General features: G+C 49.8%; 1 protein-coding gene across 2 annotated transcripts in view; it reads left to right on the plus strand.

The window, feature by feature from the left end:
* The first annotated feature begins 5,963 nt into the window (after nt 1-5,963).
* The window catches only part of LOC142483243 (uncharacterized), a 37,739-nt gene continuing 18,035 nt past the window's right edge, over nt 5,964-25,667 (plus strand). The window contains exons 1-7 of one of the 2 annotated variants that reach the window (XM_075583308.1): nt 5,964-6,136; nt 10,272-14,372; nt 15,996-16,097; nt 16,757-16,875; nt 17,366-17,424; nt 20,449-20,606; nt 23,657-23,716. In XM_075583308.1, the coding sequence (XP_075439423.1) occupies nt 6,085-6,136; nt 10,272-14,372; nt 15,996-16,097; nt 16,757-16,875; nt 17,366-17,424; nt 20,449-20,606; nt 23,657-23,716 (4,651 nt within the window). In that variant the 5' untranslated portion in view covers nt 5,964-6,084. The remainder of the gene's footprint in view (nt 6,137-10,271; nt 14,373-15,995; nt 16,098-16,756; nt 16,876-17,365; nt 17,425-20,448; nt 20,607-23,656; nt 23,717-25,667) is intronic. The other variant, XM_075583306.1, reaches the window with a different exon arrangement.

Raw genomic sequence — 25,667 nt, forward strand, 5'->3', positions numbered from 1 at the left:
TCCATATTAAACCTTTAAGTAGTTTCCCCACTATTGAAGTCAGGCTTACAGGTCTGTAATTCCCTGGTTGTGATCATGCTCCTGTTTTAAATATAGGCACCACATCTGCTTTACGCCAATCTTGTGGTACTGAGCCTGTGGAAATGGAGTCCTTGAATATTAAATGTAATAGTTTGGCTATTGCTGAACTTTACTCCTTGAGAACTCTTGGATGTATGCCACCAGGTGCCTTATTTACTTTAATTTTATCAAGCCACCTATGAACTTCTTCCTCAGTTAATCAATTGTTCATTAACATGGAGGTTGTGGCTTCCTCCTGAGGCACTACAATTGAAATTGATTCTTCCCTGGTAAACACAGAGGCAAAGAATTTGTTTAATACCTCTGCTTTTTCCTTATCTCCAATAATCTGCCTGCCCATCTCACACTGAAAGGGTCCTATATTTTCTTTTCTCATTTTTTTGTTATTAAGGTACTTAAATAACTTTTTTGGGTTGTTCTTACTTTCTATTGCAATCCTTTTTTCATTATTAATTTTTGCTAATTTGATTGCCCTTTTGCAATTTTTGTTACATTCCTTATAATTCTGATACGATGTCTCTGTCCCTTCTGACTTAAAGAATCTAAACGGCTTCCTCTTCTTGTCCATTTCCTCCCCTATCTGTTTATTTAGCCACATTGGTTTTGACTTATTTCTTTTATACTTATTACCCAAGGGTATACCCTGATGAGTGTGCTTTTCTAACAATGTTTTAAAGACTGCCCATTTATCTTCTACATTTTCCCCTACAAAAACACCATCCCAATGTATTCCTTGTAGATTAGACCTCAGTTTATTAAAATCTACCTTTCTAAAGTTTAAGGTCTTTGCTGAACCCAAGTAATCTGTTTTTTGATCATTTATTTCACATGAGACCATGCTATGATCACTGTTACCCAAATGTTCCAGGACTTGAATACTTGTTATTACGTATACATTGCTTGATATTACCAAATCCAGTACTGTCCCTCTCCTGGTTGGTTCCTCAATAATTTGGGTCATATCATTGTCTTTAAGCACCCCCAAAAACCTATTTCCCTTTGCTGTAATGCTAATCTCATTGCTCCAGTCTATGTCTGGATAATTAAAATCCCCCATTATGCATACATGACCCAGTTTTGATGCCTTCTCCAATTGCAAAAGTATTTTAGCTTCCTCAATCTCACAGATATTTGGTGGTTTATAGCATATTCCCACAAACATTTTCTTTATACTTTAACCTCCACTGCTAATTTCTATCCACAAAGTCTCTACATTTTCATCATTCCCTTCATAGACATCATCCCTTATAATAGGTTTTAGATCCGGTTTAACATATAAACATACTCCACCTCCCCTTCTATTTGTTTGATCCTTCCGAAAAAGGGAATAACCCTCTAAATTAACTGTCCAGTCATGAGTTTCACCCCACCATGTTTCAGTAATGCCTATGATATCATACTGCTCCCTTGTAACTATTAATTCAAGCTCCCCCATTTATATGTTATTAGAATGGCGTAATCCGGCAGAGCACTTTATGAGCATGTTGTTTGTCAAACTCATGTAAATAGCCGGGACTTTGCCCGTCGGTGTAAAGTACGACGTATTTAAGCAGGAGGTATAAAACTGTAAATAAATGTTTCTATATTAATATGCTGTGTGTGTGTGGGTCACTGGGAGGGTTTGCCAGGCTTGGGGGGGGGGGGGGACTTGTCTTAATGGTGTAATCAAAATGTCCCCAGTGAGGAGAAAGAGATAAAGAGGGAGAGAGTGAAAGATGGAGAGAGATATAATAACAACTTTATCTTCTATAGCACCTTCCTCACAATGGGACTTAAAACGCGTCACAATTACAGTCCTTACCCTGTAGAGATTACAATCTATGTTTGTGGTGTCTGAGGCAGACTTGCCCAAGGTCACAAGGAGGTGACTCCAGGAATAGAACCAGGTTCCCCTGATTCAAACTCAGTGTCGTTGTTTGACAGTCGTTGTCTTTAGTCACTGAGTTGATCGCGATTGGTGGTGGTGAGAGTGAATCTTGAGGTGTATGAATGGCTTCCATAGCAGTTGAGGGATAGGAGAGAAGATGAGAGTGACCACAGTGTCACTGGGGTTAGTGCTGAGGACACGTCCTCTTTAGTAGCGTTACCTCACATGGTCACCCACCAGATGGGACAGTGTGACACCAAATGTAAGAAGCAGAAGGTACAGTCCAGAGGCATGATGTCAGGAGGACACAAGTTGCCCCGTAGGTCCTAAAGACGACACCAAACCCCCTAACCAAAACAGACACTGACTCCAAGTTGGGGTAAAATGGCCATAGCTTTAATTAATGTAACATACCTAAAATACCCATAGCGTCTGATTGCACCCTTACCTGCTTTATCCCACCTACGTCATATAGACGCCAAACCCACCAGCCGTAATCAGCCCAGCAGGCGCTATCAAAATACCCCCAGCCAAACCAGAAGGACATCACCAGACTGGGCCACCATAGCCACGACCCAGCAATGCCTTCCCCAACTTATATCATCCAACCGGGCGCCAGAGCCACGACCCAGCAACGTCTTCCCCACCTTATATCACCCAACCGGGTGGCAGAGCCACGACTCAGCAACGCCTTCCCCACCTTATATCACCCAACCGGGTGCCACAGCCCAGCAACGCCTTCCCCACCTTATATCACCCAACCAGGCGCCACAACCCAGCAACACCTTCCCCACCTAATATCACCCAACCGGGCGCCACAGCCCAGCAACGCCTTCCCCACCTTATATCACCCAACCAGGCGCCACAGCCCAGCAACACCTTCCCCACCTTATATCACCCAACCGGGTGCCATAGCCCAGCAACGCCTTCCCCACCTTATATCACCCAACCGGGTGCCAGAGCACAGCCCAGCAATGCCTTCCCCACCTTATATCACCCAACCGGGCGCCACAGCCCAGCAATGCCTTCTCCACCTTATTTCTAACTGGGCCACTGATCCAACCTTACTATGTGCAAGCTGAAAACCACCCCACCGCTATAAGCAAAGCTCTTTACACCCCATCCTGGAGACAAATACTACAGTAAATATGTCCAGGGCTAAGTCAGATAAATGAATGCCACCCTCCCTATATAAACCCGACCAACCCTCTTCCAGATTCTCGGGCCTGTGAGAGATGCCGACAAACGTCCAACAAAATTCGACACCCCTTTATTCAGCTTTTTTCTAACTCTCTCAACAGCCCGGACATCCTTTGCTCCCCATCACAGGGCTTCTCTGGGGAACAGCCGGAGTCTCACCTGGCACTAAACTTAGATATGTTCCCAGAGTGCTTCTTTGGGGAACAGCCGGAGTCTCACCTGGCACTAAACTTAGATATGTTCTCAGTGTGCTTCTCTGGGGAACAGCCAGGAGTCTCACCGGCACCAAACTTAGATAGGTTCTCAGAGTGCTTCTCTGGGGAACAGCCAGGAGTCTCACCGGCACCAAACTTAGATAGGTTCTCAGAGTGCTTCTCTGGGGAACAGCCAGGAGTCTCACCGGCACCAAACTTAGATAGGTTCTCAGAGTGCTTCTCTGGGGAACAGCCAGGAGTCTCACCGGCACCAAACTTAGATAGGTTCTCAGAGTGCTTCTCTGGGGAACAGCCAGGAGTCTCACCGGCACCAAACTTAGATAGGTTCTCAGAGTGCTTCTCTGGGGAACAGCCAGGAGTCTCACCCGGCACCAAACTTAGATAGGTTCTCAGAGTGCTTCTCTGGGGAACAGCCAGGAGTCTCACCCGGAACTAAACTTAGATTATCAGAGTGCTTCTCTGGGGAACAGCCGGAGTCTCACCCAGCACCAAACTTAGGTTCTCAGAGTGCTTCTCTTGGGAACAGCCGGAGTCTCACCGGCACCAAACTTAGGTTCTCAGGCTGCTTCTCTAGCGAACAGCACCAAACAGATCGCTTTGTTGTTTGGCAGAAGTATGCTATTTTGCTTTGTTGATGTGCACTGCTGATACTTGTATATTTCCCAACCTGGGAAATAAAGGACTACCTTGGAAAGAAGTTTGTGTGAACTCCTTACTGACCGTAAATCAGAGGCCGCTCCATCACAAAGGGGGCAGCAGCATGTTGAAGTTTATATGGAGTCATGAAATCCCGCTCTTTTCAAATCAGGAAATCCAGCTCCTCTCAAATCAGGAAATCCCACTTTTCCCAAAGTCATGAAATCCCACTATTCTCAAATCAGGAAATTCCACTCTTCTCAAATCAGGAAATTCCACTCTTCTCAAATCAGGAAATTCCGCTCTTCTCAAATCAGGAAATCCCACGCTTCTCACAGTCATGAAATCCCACTCTTCTCAAATCAGGAAATCCCAATCTTCTCAAATCAGGAAATCTCACTCTTCTCAAATCAGGAAATCCCACTCTTCTCAAATCAGGAAATCTCACTCCTCTGAAATCAGGAAATCCCACTCCTCTCAAATCAGGAAATCCCAATCTCCTCAAAGTCAAGAAATTCCACTCTTCTCAAATCAGGAAATCCCACTCTTCTCAGGTCATGAAATTCCACTCTTCTCAAATCAGGAAATTCCGCTCCTCTTAAAATTAGGAAATAAGATTCTTCTCAAATCAAGAAATCCCACTTTTCTCAAATCAGGAAATCCCAATCTTCCGAATCAGGAAATCCCACTCTTCTCAAATCAGGAAATCCCACTCTTCTCAAATCAGGAAATCCCACTTCTCAAATCAGGAAATCCCAGTCTTCTCAAATTCATGAAATCCCACTCTTCTCAGTGCATCAAATCCCAGTCTTCTCAGTGCATGAAATCCCACTCTTCTCAGTGCATGAAATCCCACTCTCCTCAAGGCATGCTATCCCACTCATACTAATATATTGTAATATTTTAGATTTAGCGAAACATTTGCTAAATGAATCCCAAACTGCAGGATCACTCCTTGTGAATCCTCTAAGGTCCCTGACAACCAGAGGAACCCAAGAGCATTTAAGAAGATCAGAGATTTCACGGGTGAATTAAAATCTCCGGATCTAGTTATTTTTTGACATTTTTGCAGTTTCGATAATTGCTAAATTTGTAAAGGCGTTTGCACATCTCACACATCACAAATCCGAGACACCAAACATGGGTGAGGGGTCCTTAAATAAACACACAAGAAAATAGCAAGCGCTCGAATAAATCTGCAAGATTAGTTCCTGGAAGCTTCTCTTCTTCTTGGGGTCTTCTTACTGGTTCTGTAGACTGGGGAAGGTTAAGCTGTTATAGGTCTCAGCGATCAGGTAGATATCAAGGTGTTGCCTGTCCTACAGACTGGGAGAGACGTTAAGGACATTTTTCTATATTAGTCGAAGCAACCATGAGGGCCGTGTACAGACAAAAATCACCCCGGTAAAGTTTATCGGGATTGTTGACCGAAAATGGGCTGGGTGGCATATATAGAATTACCCCTTAAGTGAAGACTGGTTTTATAGACTGGGGGAGACATTAAGGGATTGATGGTCCTTCAGCCTGTGGGAGAAGTGGAGTGGCCCTTGGCTCTGTAGAATGGAGATGAAGGTAGTGGTCCTACTGGCTGTAATGGGACAAAGAGTCATAATGCAACCACATCATAGGAGAGACTCTACGTCCCATAAAACCCTTCTGTCTGTGTCACCGTGCTTTGGGTGATAATCCGAGTGGTCCATGGGTCCCACCTAACTCCCATGTCCCTGTCACTGACCTGCACTGTATCACTTCCTCTCACAGCTGCCAAAGCTGGATAAGCACTGATATTAACCCCCTCTCTCCTTCCTCTTGACCTTGGGATCCCTCATTATTTTGATAAGGAACGGCAATCTTTTATACGTTACCAATCTTGGTTCCAAAGGGCGCCTACCAATCCCGAGGGCGCAGTAGCTTCTAATGATGACGCTGGCCCAGACCGGGCCCATGCAGACAGGACAAAGATCAGGCTGATATCAGCGAGGTGTCGTTCCCAGCTTCCCCATTCTTGGGAAAGACGGCATCTTTGACACCTCGTTCTGTTAATGAGCAGAAACTCTATTTGGATATTACAAGAGTCGCCCAAGCATGAAGGCCGCGGGCACAGCGGTGCTGGCCTGTCTTGTACTTCTAGCAGCTGGTAAGTGTCCCCCGGAGATTAAGTCTGGTTATTAGTGCGGCCGCCTCTGGGGCGGGAGCCTGACATTAGTGCGGCCGCCTCTGGGGTGGGATCCTGACATTAGTGCAGCCGCCTCTGGGGTGGGATCCTGACATTAGTGCACCCGTCTCTGGGGTGGGATCCTGACATTAGTGCAGCCGCCTCTGAGGTGGGATCCTGACATTAGTGCAGCCGCCTCTGGGGTGGGATCCTGACATTAGTGCAGCCGTCTCTGGGGTGGGATCCTGACATTAGTGCAGCCGCCTCTGGGGTGGGAGCCTGACATTAGTGCGGCCGCCTCTGGGGTGGGATCCTGACATTAGTGCGGCCGTCTCTGGAGTGGGATCTTGGCATTAGTGCAGCCGCCTCTGGGGTGGGAGCCTGACATTAGTGCAGCCGTCTCTGGGGTGGGATCCTGACATTAGTGCAGCGTCTCTGGGGTGGGATCCTGACATTAGTGCAGCCGTCTTTGGGGTGGGATCCTGACATTAGTGCAGCCGCCTCTGGGGTGGGATCCTGACATTAGTGCAGCCGTCTCTGGGGTGGGAGCCTGACATTAGTGCAGCCGTCTTTGGGGTGGGATCCTGACATTAGTGCAGCCGCCTCTGGGGTGGGAGCCTGACATTAGTGCAGCCGTCTTTGGGGTGGGATCCTGACATTAGTGCAGCCGTCTTTGGGGTGGGATCCTGACATTAGTGCAGCTGCCTCTGGGGTGGGATCCTGACATTAGTGCAGCCGCCTCTGGGGTGGGAGCCTGACATTAGTGCGGCCGTCTCTGGGGTGGGATCCTGACATTAGTGCGGCCGCCTCTGGGGTGGGATCCTGACATTAGTGCAGCCGTCTCTGGGGTGGGATCCGGACATTAGTGCAGCCGCCTCTGGGGTGGGAGCCTGACATTAGTGCGGCCGTCTCTGGGGTGGGAGCCTGACATTAGTGCAGCCGCCTCTGGGGTGGGAGCCTGACATTAGTGCAGCCGTCTTTGGGGTGGGATCCTGACATTAGTGCAGCCGTCTTTGGGGTGGGATCCTGACATTAGTGCAGCTGCCTCTGGGGTGGGAGCCTGACATTAGTGCAGCCGTCTCTGGGGTGGGAGCCTGACATTAGTGCGGCCGCCTCTGGGGTGGGATCCTGACATTAGTGCAGCCGTCTCTGGGGTGGGATCCGGACATTAGTGCAGCCGCCTCTGGGGTGGGAGCCTGACATTAGTGCAGCGTCTCTGGGGTGGGAGCCTGACATTAGTGCAGCCGTCTCTGGGGTGGGATCCGGACATTAGTGCAGCCGCCTCTGGGGTGGGATCCTGACATTAGTGCAGCGTCTCTGGGGTGGGAGCCTGACATTAGTGCGGCCGTCTCTGGGGTGGGATCCTGACATTAGTGCGGCCGCCTCTGGGGTGGGAGCCTGACATTAGTGCAGCGTCTCTGGGGTGGGATCCTGACATTAGTGCGGCCGTCTCTGGGGTGGGATCCGGACATTAGTGCAGCCGTCTCTGGGGTGGGATCCTGACATTAGTGCAGCCGCCTCTGGGGTGGGAGCCTGACATTAGTGCAGCCGCCTCTGAGGTGGGATCCTGACATTAGTGCAGCCGTCTCTGGGGTGGGGTCCTGACATTAGTGCAGCCGTCTCTGGGGTGGGATCCTGACATTAGTGCGGCCGCCTCTGGGGTGGGAGCCTGACATTAGTGCAGCCGCCTCTGGGGTGGGAGCCTGACATTAGTGCAGCCGCCTCTGAGGTGGGATCCTGACATTAGTGCAGCCGTCTCTGGGGTGGGGTCCTGACATTAGTGCAGCCGTCTCTGGGGTGGGATCCTGACATTAGTGCAGCCGCCTCTGGGGTGGGAGCCTGACATTAGTGCAGCCGCCTCTGGGGTGGGATCCGGACATTAGTGCAGCTGTCTCTGGGGTGGGATCCTGACATTAGTGCAGCCGCCTCTGGGGTGGGAGCCTGACATTAGTGCAGCCGCCTCTGGGGTGGGATCCTGACATTAGTGCGGCCGCCTCTGGGACGGGATCCTGACATTAGTGCAGCGTCTCTGGGGTGGGAGCCTGACATTAGTGCGGCCGCCTCTGGGGTGGGATCCTGACATTAGTGCGGCCGCCTCTGGGGTGGGATCCTGACATTAGTGCGGCCGCCTCTGGGGTGGGAGCCTGACATTAGTGCGGCCGCCTCTGGGGTGGGAGCCTGACATTAGTGCAGCGTCTCTGGGGTGGGATCCTGACATTAGTGCAGCGTCTCTGGGGTGGGATCCTGGCATTAGTGCAGCCGCCTCTGGGGTGGGATCCTGACATTAGTGCAGCCGCCTCTGGGGTGGGATCCTGACATTAGTGCAGCCGCCTCTGGGGTGGGAGCCTGACATTAGTGCAGCCGTCTCTGGGGTGGGAGCCTGACATTAGTGCAGCCGCCTCTGGAGTGGGATCCTGACATTAGTGCAGCGTCTCTGGGGTGGGAGCCTGACATTAGTGCAGCGCCTCTGGGGTGGGATCCTGACATTAGTGCGGCCGCCTCTGGGGTGGGAGCCTGACATTAGTGCGGCCGCCTCTGGGGTGGGAGCCTGACATTAGTGCAGCGTCTCTGGGGTGGGATCCTGACATTAGTGCAGCCGTCTCTGGGGTGGGAGCCTGACATTAGTGCAGCCGCCTCTGGAGTGGGATCCTGACATTAGTGCAGCCGTCTCTGGGGTGGGATCCTGACATTAGTGCGGCCGCCTCTGGGGTGGGATCCTGACATTAGTGCAGCCGTCTCTGGGGTGGGAGCCTGACATTAGTGCAGCCGCCTCTGGAGTGGGATCCTGACATTAGTGCAGCCGTCTCTGGGGTGGGATCCTGACATTAGTGCAGCCGCCTCTGGGGTGGGAGCCTGACATTAGTGCAGCGTCTCTGGGGTGGGATCCTGACATTAGTGCAGCCGTCTCTGGGGTGGGATCCTGACATTAGTGCGGCCGCCTCTGGGGTGGGAGCCTGACATTAGTGCGGCCGCCTCTGGGGTGGGAGCCTGACATTAGTGCAGCGTCTCTGGGGTGGGATCCTGACATTAGTGCAGCCGTCTCTGGGGTGGGAGCCTGACATTAGTGCAGCCGCCTCTGGAGTGGGATCCTGACATTAGTGCAGCCGTCTCTGGGGTGGGAGCCTGACATTAGTGCGGCCGTCTCTGGGGTGGGATCCTGACATTAGTGCAGCCGCCTCTGGGGTGGGATCCTGACATTAGTGCAGCGTCTCTGGGGTGGGATCCTGACATTAGTGCGGCGTCTCTGGGGTGGGATCCTGACATTAGTGCGGCGTCTCTAGGGTGGGATCCTGACATTAGTGCAGCCGTCTCTGGGGTGGGATCCTGACATTAGTGCGGCCGCCTCTAGGGTGGGATCCTGGGGTGACTCCCTGTGCTCCCTGCTCTGTGACTCCCTGTGCTCCCTGCTCTGTGACTCCCTGTACTCCCTGCTCTGTGACTCCCTGTGCTCCATGCTCTGTGACTCCATGTGCCCCCTGCTCTGTGACTCCATGTGCCCCCTGCTCTGTGACTCCTTGTGCTCCCTGCTCTGTGACTCCCTGTGCTCCCTGCTCTGTGACTCCCTGTGCCCCCTGCTCTGTGACTCCCTGTGCCCCCGGCTCTGTGACTCCCTGTGCTCCCCGCTCTGTGAGTCCCTGCTCTGTGACTCCCTGTGCTCCCTGCTCTGTGACTCCCTGTGCTCCCTGCTCTGTGACTCCCTGTGCCCCCTGCTCTGGGACCCCCTGTGCTCCCTGCTCTGTGACTCCCTGTGCTCCCTGCTCTGTGACTCCCTGTGCTCCCTGCTCTGTGACTCCCTGTACTCCCTGCTCTGTGACTCCCTGTGCTCCATGCTCTGTGACTCCCTGTGCCCCCTGCTCTGTGACTCCTTGTGCTCCCTGCTCAGTGACTCTCTGTGCTCCCTGCTCTGTGGCTCCCTGTGCCCCCTGCTCTGTGACTCCCTGTGCCCCCGGCTCTGTGACTCCCTGTGCTCCCTGCTCTGTGACTCCCTGCTCTGTGACTCCCTGTGCTCCCTGCTCTGTGACTCCCTGTGCTCACTGCTCTGTGACTCCCTGTGCCCCCTGCTCTGTGACTCCCTGTGCTCCCTGCTCTGTGACTCCCTGTGCTCCCTGCTTCACAGATTTTGGGACCAGAGCAGCAGGAGGCGTAACCACAGACACTGAGACCACAGCAGGAGGATCTATTACCGACCCAACTACTACCACCCCAACTACAACCACCCCAACTACAACCAACCCAACTACAACCACCCCAACTACTACCACCGCAATTACTACCACCCCAACTACTACCACCCCAACTACAACCACCCCAACTACAACCACCCCAACTACAACCACCCCAACTACTACCACCCCAATTACTACCACCCCAACTACAACCACCCCAACTACTACCACCCCAATTACAACCACCCCAACTACAACCACCCCAACTACTACCACCCCAACTACTACCACCCCAACTACTACCACCCCAACTACAACAACCCAATCTACAACCACCCCAACTATTACCACCCCAACAACAACCACCCCAACTACAACCACCTCAACTACTATCACCCCAACTACAACTACCACAACTACAACAACCCCAACTACAACCACCCCAACTACCCAAACTACTACCACCCCAACTACTACCACCCCAACTACTATCACCCCAACTACAACCACCCCAACTACAACCACCCCAACTACAACCACCCCAACTACAACCACCCCAACTACTATCACCCCAACTACAACCACCCCAACTACAACTACCACAACTACAACCACCCCAACTACAACCACCCCAACTACTACCACCCCAACTACAACTACCACAACTACAACTACCCCAACTACTACCACCCCAAATACTACCACCCCAACTACTACCACCCCAATTACTATCACCCCAACTACTTCCACCCCAACTACAACCACCCCAACTACAACCACCCCAACTACTACCACCCCAACTACTACCACCCCAACTACAACCACCCCAACTACAACCACCCCAACAACACCCACCCCAACTACAACCACCCTAACTACTACCACCCCAATAACAACCACCCCAACAACTATCACCCCAACTACAACTACCCCAACTACAACTACCCCAACTACAACCACCCCAACTACAACCACCCCAACTACTACCACCCCAACTACAACCACCCCAACTACAACTACCACAACTACTACCACCACAACTACTACCACCACAACTACTACCACCCCAACTACAACTACCACAACTAACACCACCCAAACTACAACCACCCCAACTACAACTACCACAACTACAACTACCCCAAATACAACCACCCCAACTACTACCACCCCAACTACTACCACCCCAACTACTACCACCCCAACTACAACCACCCCAACAACAACCACCCCAACTACTACCACCCCAACTACAACCACCCCAACTACAACCACCCCAACTACAACCACCCCAGCTACAACCACCCCAACTACAACCACCCCAACTACTACCACCCCAACTACAACCACCCCAACTACAACCACCCCAACTACAAACACCCCAACTACAACTACCACAACTACAACCACCTCAACAACAACAACCCCAACTATTACCACCCCAACTACAACCACCCCAACTACAACCACCCCAACTACTACCACCCCAACTACTACCACCCCAACTACTACTACCCCAACTACTACCACCCCAACTACTACCACCCCAACTACTACCACCCCAACTACTACCACCCCAACTACTACCACCCCAACTACAACCACCCTAACTACTACCACCCCAACTAATACCACCCCAACTACTACCACCCCAACTACAACCACCCAAACTACAACCACCCCAACTACAACCACCCCAACTACACCCACCCCAACTACAACCACCCCAACTACAACCACCCCAACTACAACCACCCCAACTACAACCACCCCAACTACAACTACCCCATCTACTACCACACCAACTACAACTACCACAACTACAACCACCCCAACTACTACCACCCCAACTACTACCAACCCAACTACAACCACCCCAACTACAACCACCCCAACTACAACCACCCCAACTACAACCACCCCAACTACTACCACCCCAACTACAACCACCCCAACTACAACCACCCCAACTACAAACACCCCAACTACTACCACCCCAACTACTACCACTCCAACTACAACCACCCAAACTACAACCACCCCAACTACAACCACCCCAACTACAACTACCCCAACTACTACCACCCCAACTACAACTACCACAACTACAACCACCCTAACTACTACCACCCCAACTACTACCACCCCAACTACTACCACCCCAACTACAATCACCCCAACTACAACCACCCTAACTACAACCACCCCAACTACAACCACCCCAACTACAACTACCCCAACTACTACCACGCCAACTACAACTACCACAACAACAACCACCCCAACTACTACCACCCCAACTACTACCACCCCAACTACTACCACCCTAACTACAACCACCCCAACTACAACCACCCCAACTACTACCACCCCAACTACAACCACCCCAACTACAACCACCCCAACTACAACCACCCCAACTACAACCACCCCAACTACTACCACCTCAACTACAACCACCCCAACTACAACCACCCCAAATTCTACCACCCCAACTACAACCACCCCAACTACAACCACCCCAACTACTACCACCTCAACTACAACCACCCCAACTACAACCACCCCAACTACAACCACCGCAACTACTATCACCGCAACTACTACCACCCCAACTACAACTACCACAACTACAACCACCCCAACTACAACCACCCCAACTACTACCGCCCCAACTACAACCACCCCAACTACAACCACCCCAACTACAACCACCCCAACTACTATCACCCCAACTACAACCACCCAAACTACAACCACCCCAACTACAACCACCCCAACTACAACCACCCCAACTACAACCACCCCAACTACTATCAATCAAACTACAACCACACCAACTACAACCACCCCAACTACTACCACCCCAACTACTACCACCCCAACTACAACCACCCCAACTACTACCACCCCAACTACAACCACCCCAAATTCTACCACCCCAACTACTATCACCCCAACTACTTCCACCCCAACTACTAGCACCCCAACTACAACCACCCCAACTACAATCACCCCAACTACTACCACCCCAACTACAACCACCCCAAATTCTACCACCCCAACTACTACCACCCCAACTACTACCACCCCAACTACTATCACCCCAACTACTTCCACCCCAACTACAACCACCCCAACTACAACCACCCCAACTACTACCACCCCAACTACTAGCACCCCAACTACAACCACCCCAACTACAACCACCCCAACTTCTACCACCCCAACTACAACCACCCCAACTACAACCACCCCAACTACTACCACCTCAACTACAACCACCCCAACTACAACCACCCCAACTACAACCACCGCAACTACTATCACCCCAACTACAACCACCCCAACTACAACCGCTCCAACTACTACCACCCCAACTACAACCACCCCAACTACAACCACCCCAACTACTACCACCCCAACTACTAGCACCCCAACTACAACCACCCCAACTACAACCACCCCAACTTCTACCACCCCAACTACAACCACCCCAACTACAACCACCCCAACTACTACCACCTCAACTACAACCACCCCAACTACAACCACCCCAACTACAACCACCGCAACTACTATCACCCCAACTACAACCACCCCAACTACAACCGCTCCAACTACTACCACCCCAACTACAACCACCCCAACTACAACCACCCCAACTACTACCACCCAAACTACTACCACCCCAACTACTACCACCCCAACTACAACCACCCCAACTACTACCACCCCAACTACTACCACCCCAACTACTACCACCCCAACTACTACCACCCCAACTACAACCACCCCAACTACTACCACCCCAACTACTACCACCCTAACTCCAACCACCCCAACTACTACCACCCCAACTACAACCACCCCAACTACTACCACCCCAACTACAACCACCCCAACTACTACCACCCCAACTACAACCACTCCAACTAGTACCACCCCAACTACAACCACCCCAACTACTACCACCCCAACTACTACCACCCCAACTACAACCACCCCAACTACAACCACCACAACTACAACCACAACTACGAAACCACCTTGTAAGTATTTTTGCATGAAACATGCCCCCTTTTGTTGATTTGCACATATTTAAAGCGCTTCTACCCGGGGCAGAGTAATACATTACAGGGAAAGTTTGAATGGGCAGCACTGCTCAAACACCAGCAACATTACCCTTTGCTGGGGTATTAAAGAGGTACTCCAACAGCACTTACTATATATAGAATACATGCAGTCTTTGATTACCTTTACTGAAAACTTGTTACCCAAGCTGCCGATCGATTTGTTCTCCCGCGATCGATCAGCAAAGACCCTGCTTCCCCTGGGATCACTAAATGGCTGCCGCCTATCCGTTTAAATCAGGTCCTGCAGTCAGTGTAACTCAGCAGCTACAATGTATCCTGATATTCTTAAAGTAACATAGACTCGTCTTACAGGCGGGCGCGTGTACAGCGCTTCACTGCAGATCGGAGAGTTTGTGACGGGAGGGGGCGTGGCAGTTTTTTTTTGCAGGGGGGCATGGCCACACCTCTGTCGCAAGTTCCACAGACAAAAAAAATTGTACGTGTGAAAACTTGCGGTGCAGTGCGGCTGCGAAATGCGCGCCGACGCATGTACTGTGGCCGGAAAGATTGGGGGACGGTGCTTGTGCGCGTACGTGGACTGTAGAACGCACTGGGACCGCAGCCTTAGGCTGAGGCCCCAGTGTCAGCGCTGCACGCGCGCCTACCAGGCTGGTGGCGCGTGCAGCCTGGATCCCCGATCTGCGGTGAGCTGCAGGGGGGAGAGTGGCGGGGCGGCCATGATGTTCACACAACGCGGCGGGCAAGGTAGTTTGCAGGCCCGGCACCATCGAGGGGTGGTTCTTATCCCTGCAGCGCCCGCAGGCAGCGAGGACCTAGCCTTAGAATCCGCTAAAGAGATCGAACGAGAGACGAGTCAAAGGCGTAAGGAGTCGCCGCTCGCGACAAATGCAGCGGGAACTCAATTGTTTGAAGAAAAAAAAATATCAAAAAGCTTTATTCGGGGCAAACGAATCCTGCCACGCGTTTCGCACCCTTTCTCAAGGAGACTGCGAAATGAGGAGTGATGCACAGCAGCGGCTGTAAAGGACGAGGTGCTAAAGGTGCAATCCCACATGGTCGGCCAGTTGGACTCCTTAGGGGCCTCTGAATGGGGGAGTGTTTTCTTTCCCCTTATCCAACACAGATAAGAGGAGGTGAGCAGCTTGACTTGAATGGCAGGTGCAGCCAGATCAGGGGCGCGACGCCTGGCGCCGCAGCTTCACGACTGCCAGACTTTGGTGCGCACTTTAGGAACTTATTTACTAAGCAGGGCTATGCCACAAGAACGGGCTGTAGGGCGTCTTTCGGTAACCCGGAAAGGTATCTGGTGGCATAACGCCGTTTAGGCAATGGGGGCCCATGGTCTTAAACTACGCAGATAACACCTTATATACGTAACATCTTCTCTCTCATACACGTGGGCCCATCGTTATTAAGCGGTGCTACAAGGCACACTAAGTTCCAAGCAAGTTAACGTGCTGACAGGCGTCTTCGAGGGCCCCGGAATGTGTCTCATGAGATAGCAGCACTTAGTTAATCTGCCTTCATCTCAATATATATAGTATATATATATATATATATATATTATTCTCCCCTCAGTGGCGTGTCAGAACGGAGGGACCCCGGATTCCGTTAAATGTATTTGCCTTGACGATTTCTACGGCCCCTTGTGCGAGTTCATCTTGGACCGAGTCGTGATCAGTGAGTATTTAACGAGGGGTTCATGAAGCTTCCCCCCTCCCCCCACGGTGGATATTGTGCTATATTATCCCCAATGAGCCGGTAACGGACATGCAGTTAAAAGGCTGCAGGGGTGCGAGCGTCGTGGCAGGCGTGGGATCCTCGCCCAATCTCTCCGTCCCACGCCGAACCTTCTCTCCCCCGCCCCTGACCCTTCCCGTGTATAAACTACCTAAAATCCCGACCCTCGCCTCCGCTCCTGTACTCCGTTAGCGCCTCTGGTCAGCCACAGGTAACGCCCCCTTCTCCGTTCAGCCCCTCTGCTCACCAGATCCCCCTGTGTCCCCTGCCATGCCCCCCCAGGCAGCCCCAAACCCCTATCCCCCAACCTCCATCATGTGTGCTTCCTCCAGTCCCTATAACAAGCCCCCTCTCCCCACCATTGTATCCTCCATTGTATCTCACTCACCCCAGGGTACTTTGCATTGTATCCCATAGGATTGGATTATGTTGTCATGCTACAGGGCAAATATTGTGTAACCATAACTGTATACATCCTTGTAGCATACAATAGCCTGTGGGTTATACACATGTAGATATCATTATATAGGGTTGCAGATGTAGACGTACAGTATACAGGTACTCTGTAGGTTCCTCATGGCGTGTCGCTCCCCTCACAGGTACCACCGTTGAAACCGTTGTGAAAGTGGAGGTCAAAATTCAGAAAGAGTTTACCCCGGAGCTGAATAATACTGCCAGTGAGGAGTATCAGAGCTTCAGTCGGGATTTTAAGGACAAGGTGAGTGAGCGGCCTGACATAGCTCATGCGTGTACGTGTAACCTTTAACCCTCTGTGACCTTTACATGTAGCCTCTAACCCTGTGTGACCTCTAACTGTACCCTGTAACCATCTGTGTGACCTTTACCTGTAAACTTTAACGCTCTGTGACCTCCAACATTACCCTTCACCCTTCCGTGTGACCTTCAACCTGTAACATCTAAGCCTGTGTGACCTCTAACTGTACCCTTTAACCATCCCTGTGACCTTCGACCTGTAACCCTGTGTGATCTCTAACTTTACCCTCTACCCATCCAGGTGACCTTCCACTTGTAACCTCTCACCCTGCGTGACCTCTAGCGGTGCCCTTTACCCATCCACGTGACCTTTAACCTGTAACCCTGTGACTTTTCACCTGTAACCTTAATCCCTGTGTGACTTCATTCCTGTGACTTCTAACCCTGTGTAAACTTTGACCTGCGACCCCTCACCTCGCTCTCTCGTTGTACAGATGAAATCTGTTTATAGCAGTGTCCCGGGTTACAAAGACGTGATCATCTTGTCTGTGAGGTACGAGTACTACTACTAATCCTTGTGACTTTCTGTTACTGCCCTATTTATTACTACTCTTTCCTTGCTCTCTGGTATTAAGCCTTGTTACTGCTCTACGGATTGTTACTCTGACCCACTGTTACTAAGCTTTGTTACTGCTCTATGGATTGTTACACTGACCCACTGTTACTAAGCTTTGTTACTTCTCTATGGATTGTTACTCTGACCCACTGTTACTAAGCTTTGTTACTTCTCTATGGATTGTTACTCTTTCTTACCCTCTGTTACAAACATTGTTACTGCTCTTTGGATTGTTACTCTTTTCTTACCCACTGTTACTAAGCCTTGTTACTGCTCTATGGATTGCTACTCGTTGCTTACCCTATTTTACTAAGGTTTTGTTACTGCTCTATGGATGGTTACTATTTTCTTACCTACTGTTACTAACCCTTGTTGATGCTTATGGATTCTGACTCTTTGCATACCCTGTTACTACTGAGCCTAATTACTGCTCTATTAATTGTTACTCTCTTCTTACCCACTGTTACTAACCCTTGTTGCTGCTTATGGATTCTGACTCTTTGCTTACCCTGTTACTACTGAGCCTAATTACTGCTCTATTAATTGTTACTCTCTTCTTACCCACTGTTACTAAGCCTTGTTTCTGCCCTATGGATTGTTACTCTTTTCTTACCCTATGGATTGTTACTTTTTTCTTACCCTCTGTTACAAACTTTTTTTTTACTGCTCTATGGATTGTTACTATTTGCATATCCTCTGTTACTGGGCTTTGTTACTGCTCTATGAATTGTTACTCTTTTCTTACCCACTGTTAATAAGCTTTGTTGCTGTTCTATGAATTGTTACTCTTTGCTTACCCTCTGTTACTAAGCCTTGTTACTGCTCTATGAATTGTTACTCTTTGCTTACCCTCTGTTACTGGGCTTTGTTGCTGCTCTATGAATTGTTACTCTTTGCCTACCCTCTGTTACTAAGCCTTGTTACTGCTCTATGAATTGTTACTCTTTGCTTACCCTCTGTTACTGGGCTTTGTTACTGCTCTATGAATTGTTACTCTTTTCTTACCCACTGTTAATAAGCCTTGTTGCTGCTCTATGAATTGTTACTCTTTTCTTACCCACTGTTAATAAGCCTTGTTACTGCTCTATGAATTGTTACTCTTTGCTTACCCTCTGTTACTAAGCCTTGTTACTGCTCTATGGATTGTTCCTATTTCTTCAAGGAGTTCAAGGAGTTTGGAGGCAAAAGGCGGTAGGGAGACAGGTCGATAGTTAGAAGGACAGGTAGGGTCAAGCTTGCTGTTTTTGAGTAATGGTACAGTATAACGGTTGCATGCTTGAAGGAGGATGGAAAGGTACCAGAGTAGAGGGAGGAGTAAAAAATGTGTGTGAGCGTAGGGGTTATAGTAGGACCAAGAGGTTTTAGGAGATGGGAGGGAATGGGGTCAAGAAAGCGGGTGGTAGAGGGAGGAGAGGAGATCAGCAGTGACACCTCCTCCATGTTATTCTGTACTTACCCTCTGTTACTTATGTTTTGTTACTGCTCTTTGGATTGTTACCCGTTCTTATCTACTGTTACAAAGCCCTGTTACTGCTGTACTGTATGAATTGCTACTCTTGACTTATTTTCTGCTACTAAGCTTTGTTGCCGCTCTATGGATTGTTACTCTTTGCTCACCCTCTGTTACCAAGTTTTATTACTGCTCTATGAATTGTTACTCTTTGCTTATCCTCTATTAGTTAGCCTTGTTACTGTGCTGTGGATTGTTACCATTTTCTTACCTACTATTCCTAAGCCTTGTTACTGCTCTATAGATTGTTACTCTTTTCTTACCAAGTGTTACTAAGCCTTGTTACTGCTCTATAGATTGTTACTCTTTTCTTACCAAGTGTTACTAAGCCTTGTTACTGCTCTATAGATTGTTACTCTTTTCTTACCAAGTGTTACTAAGCCTTGTTACTGCTCTGTGGATTGTTACCATTTTCTTACCTACTATTCCTAAGCCTTGTTACTGCTCTATAGATTGTTACTCTTTTCTTACCAAGTGTTACTAAGCCTTGTTACTGCTCTATAGATTGTTACTCTTTTCTTACCAAGTGTTACTAAGCCTTGTTACTGCTCTGTGGATTGTTACCATTTTCTTACCTACTATTCCTAAGCCTTGTTACTGCTCTATAGATTGTTACTCTTTTCTTACCAAGTGTTACTAAGCCTTGTTACTGCTCTATAGATTGTTACTCTTTTCTTACCAAGTGTTACTAAGCCTTGTTACTGCTCTATAGATTGTTACTCTTTTCTTACCAAGTGTTACTAAGCCTTGTTACTGCTCTATAGATTGTTACTCTTTTCTTACCAAGTGTTACTAAGCCTTGTTACTGCTCTATAGATTGTTACTCTTTTCTTACCAAGTGTTACTAAGCCTTGTTACTGCTCTGTGGATTGTTACCATTTTCTTACCTACTATTCCTAAGCCTTGTTACTGCTCTATAGATTGTTACTCTTTTCTTACCAAGTGTTACTAAGCCTTGTTACTGCTCTATAGATTGTTACTCTTTTCTTACCAAGTGTTACTAAGCCTTGTTACTGCTCTGTGGATTGTTACCATTTTCTTACCTACTATTCCTAAGCCTTGTTACTGCTCTATAGATTGTTACTCTTTTCTTACCAAGTGTTACTAAGCCTTGTTACTGCTCTATAGATTGTTACTCTTTTCTTACCAAGTGTTACTAAGCCTTGTTACTGCTCTATAGATTGTTACTCTTTTCTTACCAAGTGTTACTAAGCCTTGTTACTGCTCTATAGATTGTTACTCTTTTCTTACCAAGTGTTACTAAGCATTGTTACTGCTCTATAGATTGTTACTCTTTTCTTACCAAGTGTTACTAAGCCTTGTTACTGCTCTATGGATTGTTACTCTTTCCTTACCCACTGTTACTATGCCTTGTTACTGCTCTGCACACGACCCCTGCTGCGTGTTGCTGCGTTACTCCCATGCACACATCCCTCTGTTGCTTGTGGTAGGCAGGGGAGTATTGTCGTGGATCACGATGTGATTGTGGAGATTGAATATAAGGAGAACGCCACGGTGACCGAGGATTACGACGCTACGTTCAATCTGGTGACGGAAACTCTGACGGAGCTCGTGACTAATAACAACTGCAGCGATATCACTAATACCAGTAAGTGTCATTTGTCATGTCTATCTATCTATCTATCTATCTATCTATCTATCTATCTATCTATCTATCTATCTATCTATCTCTCTCTCTCTCTCTCTCTATCTATCTATCTATCTATCTATCTATCATCTGTCTATCTACTATCTGTGTATCTATCAGTCTATCGGTCTATCGGTCTATCTGTCTATCTGTCTATCTGTCTATCTGTCTATCTGTCTATCTGTCTATCTGTCTATCTGTCTATCTGTCTGTCTGTCTGTCTGTCTGTCTGTCTCTGTGTGTCTGTGTGTCTGTGTGTCTGTCTGTCATATTGTTTCCGATTTGTGCGTCTGTGTGGATGAATCATATTGTTTCTGGTTGTCTGCCTGTGTGTGTGTGTGTCATATTGTTTCTGGTTGTCTGCCTGTGTGTGTGTGTGTGTGTGTGTCATATTGTTTCTGGTTGTCTGCCTGTGTGTGTATGTGTGTGTGTGTCATATTGTTTCTGGTTGTCTGCCTGTGTGTGTATGTGTGTGTGTGTGTGTCATATTGTTTCTGGTTGTCTGCCTGTGTGTGTGTGTGTGTGTGTGTGTCATAATGTTTCTGGTTGTCTGCCTGTGTGTGTATGTGTGTGTGTGTGTCATATTGTTTCTGGTTGTCTGCCTGTGTGTGTGTGTGTGTCATATTGTTTCTGGTTGTCTGCCTGTGTGTGTATGTGTGTGTGTGTGTCATATTGTTTCTGGTTGTCTGCCTGTGTGTGTGTGTGTCATATTGTTTCTGGTTGTCTGCCTGTGTGTGTGTCTTATTGTTTCTGTCATATTGGTGGCAAACGCTGCCACCCATAGAAAATAGATTGATCGTTATTGTTCTGTCTCAATCACACTGTGGCTACTGAGCAGAGACAGACCGCTCAACTCAATCCCCATTCCACGCAAAGGGAGGCCTTGGAAGCGTCCCGCTGCTCCTCCTCTTCGATACGGCCTCTCTCCGAGTTAATTCACAGGAAAAGGCAAACACAATGTTACACAAACTACAGCAAAAAGACACACTTACGTGGGAATTGGGGTAACAACCTGGACTCTCCTAGTTGCAGGGAATCCTATCCCTGATAACAGTTGCAAGAAACAGGACAGAAAATATTCTAGGCAGCTTTTCGCTGAAGCAGCCCTCTTCTTGCTGAAGGCTTGCAACTGGAAACTTAGAATCTGAGAATCTGAGAACACTGGAAAACACTGAGAAACACCCTGAGAACACCCTGTCTCATGGGCTGCAAGGGGTTATATTACCTCTGACTTTCATTCAAAAAATACTATAGCCCAATGCAAAGCGTAAGAAATTTCTCTGCCACCAATCAGAGACAAGCTGGTAGACTGTACGGTTGCTCCCCGCCATCTTGTCTTGTGGCTGCTTCCAAGACCTTGGCTTGGGCTTCAGTGGCAGTTACTTCCTTTTCTTCACGTAAGGCCTCTAAGTTTGCTTCCAAATCGGCCTTCCTATGCACAAAGGCTGCGGCGGTGGCAGCAGCGGTGGCGGCAGCAGCAGCAGCGGTAGCAGCGCCCCTCTGCTTCTCCTCTTCGATACGGGCTCTCTCCGACTTCATGGCTACCTCTTTCCGACTGTGTGTTGCCCTTGCACGTGTGGCCTCTGCGGTAGCTCGTGCCCTGGTAGCGCATGCACTTGTGCTAGATACGTTGGATCGCGCTGACTTTGTTGAATGCCTGGATACGCTGGAGCGCTGTGATGCAGTCTCCAGCAAGAGGGCAGGGCGTCACACAGACAGAGAGCAAAGGGGTAGGACTGCACCAAATGTCAAGGGGAGGAGGGGAAGCCCAACTCAGAGAAAAGAGAAAGGGGGGTTTCCAAGGCAACAGGGGGGAAACGAGGAAGTGCTGGAACAGGGGACAGAACAGGTATAATGTATAGGAGCTGGGGAAAATACCACCATAAAGGCAAAAACATATGTTCCCCGTACTCATAATAGAAATGTAAAAGTAACACTGAGATTGCCCAAAACATGGTATTTTACTGCTCAGAAATGGAAAAATACACACAGAGGAATAGAACCGCGCAATATGAATGTGCTATACACAATACAAAATGCACAGAGTATGAAAATCAGGGGAGTGATGTGTGTATAACTGCGGGTGTATCTGTCAGATTGTTTCTGACTGTGTGTCTGTGTGTGTGACTGCGGGTGTATCTGTCAGATTGTTTCTGACTGTGTGTCTGTGTGTGTGACTGCGGGTGTATCTGTCAGATTGTTTCTGACTGTGTGTATGTGAGTGTGACTGCGGGTGTATCTGTCAGATTGTTTCTGACTGTGTGTCTGTGTGTGTGACTGCGGGTGTATCTGTCAGATTGTTTCTGACTGTGTGTATGTGAGTGTGACTGCGGGTGTATCTGTCAGATTGTTTCTGACTGTGTGTCTGTGTGTGTGACTGCGGGTGTATCTGTCAGATTGTTTCTGACTGTGTGTCTGTGTGTGTCACTGCGGGTGTATCTGTCAGATTGTTTCTGACTGTGTATCTGTGTATTACTGTGAGAATGTCAGATTTTGTTTGACTGTGTGTGTATGTGTCTGACAGATTGTTTCTGACTGTGTGTGACTGCGGGTGTATCTGTCAGATTGTTTCTGACTGTGTGTCTGTGTGTGTGACTGCGGGTGTATCTGTCAGATTGTTTCTGACTGTGTGTCTGTGTGTGTGACTGCGGGTGTATCTGTCAGATTGTTTCTGACTGTGTGTATGTGAGTGTGACTGCGGGTGTATCTGTCAGATTGTTTCTGACTGTGTGTCTGTGTATTATTGTGAGAATGTCATATTGCGTTTGACTGTGTGTGTATGTGTCTGACAGATTGTTTCTGACTGTAGGTCTGTTTGTATGACTGTGTATGTATGTCAGATTGTTTTTGACTGTGTGTCTGACTGTGAGTATCTGTCAAATTACCCTGTGTCTGCCACCCTTACATCTCACTTTCCTGTGTGTGTGTGTGTGTATCTGTCTTATTGTGTCTGCAGTATTATTGTGGACAGCCCTTCCCCTACAACCTCACCCAACCTGTTCTTTTCACAGCTGACCTGTGTGTTTCTGATGTTACGCGAATCGATACAACAGATGTTCCAGATGCAGAAGGTGAGAGATAGACGTGTGGCCTAATGTTGTGTCCGACCTGTATTAAGTGTGTTTTCCTTGTACATTATCGGGTCTATTTATCATTTACCATCTTCTTTCATCCTGCCCATAAACATACCCCTTCCCCACCCCCTCACCTCATCCCATCCTGCCCATGTACATACCCCTTCCCTGTCCCCTCACCTCATCCTGCCCATGTACATACCAATTCCCTGCCCCCTCACCTCATCCTGCCCATGTACATACCCCTTCCCCACCCCCTCACCTCATCCTTCCCATGTACATACCCCTTCCCTGCCCCCTCACCTCATCCTGCCCATGTACATACCCCTTCCCTGTCCCCTCACCTCATCCTGCCCATATACATAACCCTTCCCTGCCCCCTCACCTCATCCTGCCCATGTACATACCCCTTCCCTGTCCCCTCACCTCATCCTGCCCATATACATACCCCTTCCCTGCCCCCTGACCTCATCCTGCCCATGTACATACCCCTTCCCTGCCCCGTCACCCCATCCTGCCCATGTACATACCCCTTCCCCACCCCCTCACCTCATCTTGCCCATGTACATACCCCTTCCCTGCCCCGTCACCCCATCCTGCCATGTACATACCCCTTCCCCACCCCCTCACCTCATCCTGCTCATGTACATACCCCTTCCCTGCCCCCTCACCTCATCCTGCCCATGTACATACCCCTTCCCTGCCCCCTCACCTCATCCTGCCCACGTATATACCCCTTCCCCGTCCCCTCACCTCATCCTGCCCATGTACATACCCATTCCCCACCCCCTCACCTCATCCTGCCCATGTACATACCCCTTCCCTTCCCCCTCACCTCATCCTGCCCTTGTACCTACCCCTTCCCCGCCCCCTCACCTCATCCTGCCCATATACATACCCTTCCCCGCCCCCTCACCTCATCCTGCCCATATACATTCCCCTCTACCCCGCCCCCTCACCTCATCCTGCCCATATACATACACTTCTTTCCCCCATACCTCATCCTGCCCATGTACATACCCCTTCCCCACCCTCACCTCATCCTGCCCATATACATACCCCTTCCCCACCCCCTCACCTCATCCTGCCCATGTACATACCCCTTCCCTGCCCCCGCACCTCATCCTGCCCATGTACAAACCCCTTCCCCACCCCCTCATCTCATCCTGCCCATGTACATACCCCTTCCCTGCCCCCTCACCTCATCCTGCCCATCTACATACCCCTTCCCCGCCCCCTCACCTCATCCTGCACATTTACATACCCCTTCCCTGCCCCCTCACCTCATCCTGCCCATGTACATACCCCTTCCCTGCCCCCTCACCTCATCCTGCCCATGTACATACCCCTTCCCCACCCCCTCACCTCATCCTGCCCATGTACATACCCCTTCCCTGCCCCCTCACCTCATCCTGCCCATGTACATACCCCTTCCCTGCCCCCTCACCTCATCCTGCCCATGTACATACCCCTTCCCTGCCCCCTCACCTCATCCTGCCCATGTACATACCCCTTCCCTGCCCCCTCACCTCATCCTGCCCATGTACATACCCCTTACCAACCCCTCACCTCATCCTGCCCATGTACATACCCCTCCCTGCCCCCTCACCTCTTCCTGCCCATGTACATACCCCTTCCCCGCCCCTCACCTCATCCTGCCCATGTACATACCCCTTCCCCGCCCACTCACCTCATCCTGCCCATGTACATACCCCTTCCCTGTCCTCTCACCTCATCCTGCCCATGTACATACCCCTTCCCTGCCCCCTCACCTCATTCTGCCCATATACATACCCCTTCCCCACCCCCTCACCTGATCCTGCCCATGTACATACCCCTTCCCCACCCCCTCACCTCATCCTGCCCATGTACATACCCCTTCCCTGCCCCTCACCTCATCCTGCCCATGTACATACCCCTTCCCTGCACCCTCACCTCATCCTGCCCA

The sequence above is a fragment of the Ascaphus truei genome, unplaced genomic scaffold, assembly GCF_040206685.1.
Source record: "Ascaphus truei isolate aAscTru1 unplaced genomic scaffold, aAscTru1.hap1 HAP1_SCAFFOLD_311, whole genome shotgun sequence".
NCBI classification, from domain to species: Eukaryota; Metazoa; Chordata; class Amphibia; order Anura; family Ascaphidae; genus Ascaphus; species Ascaphus truei.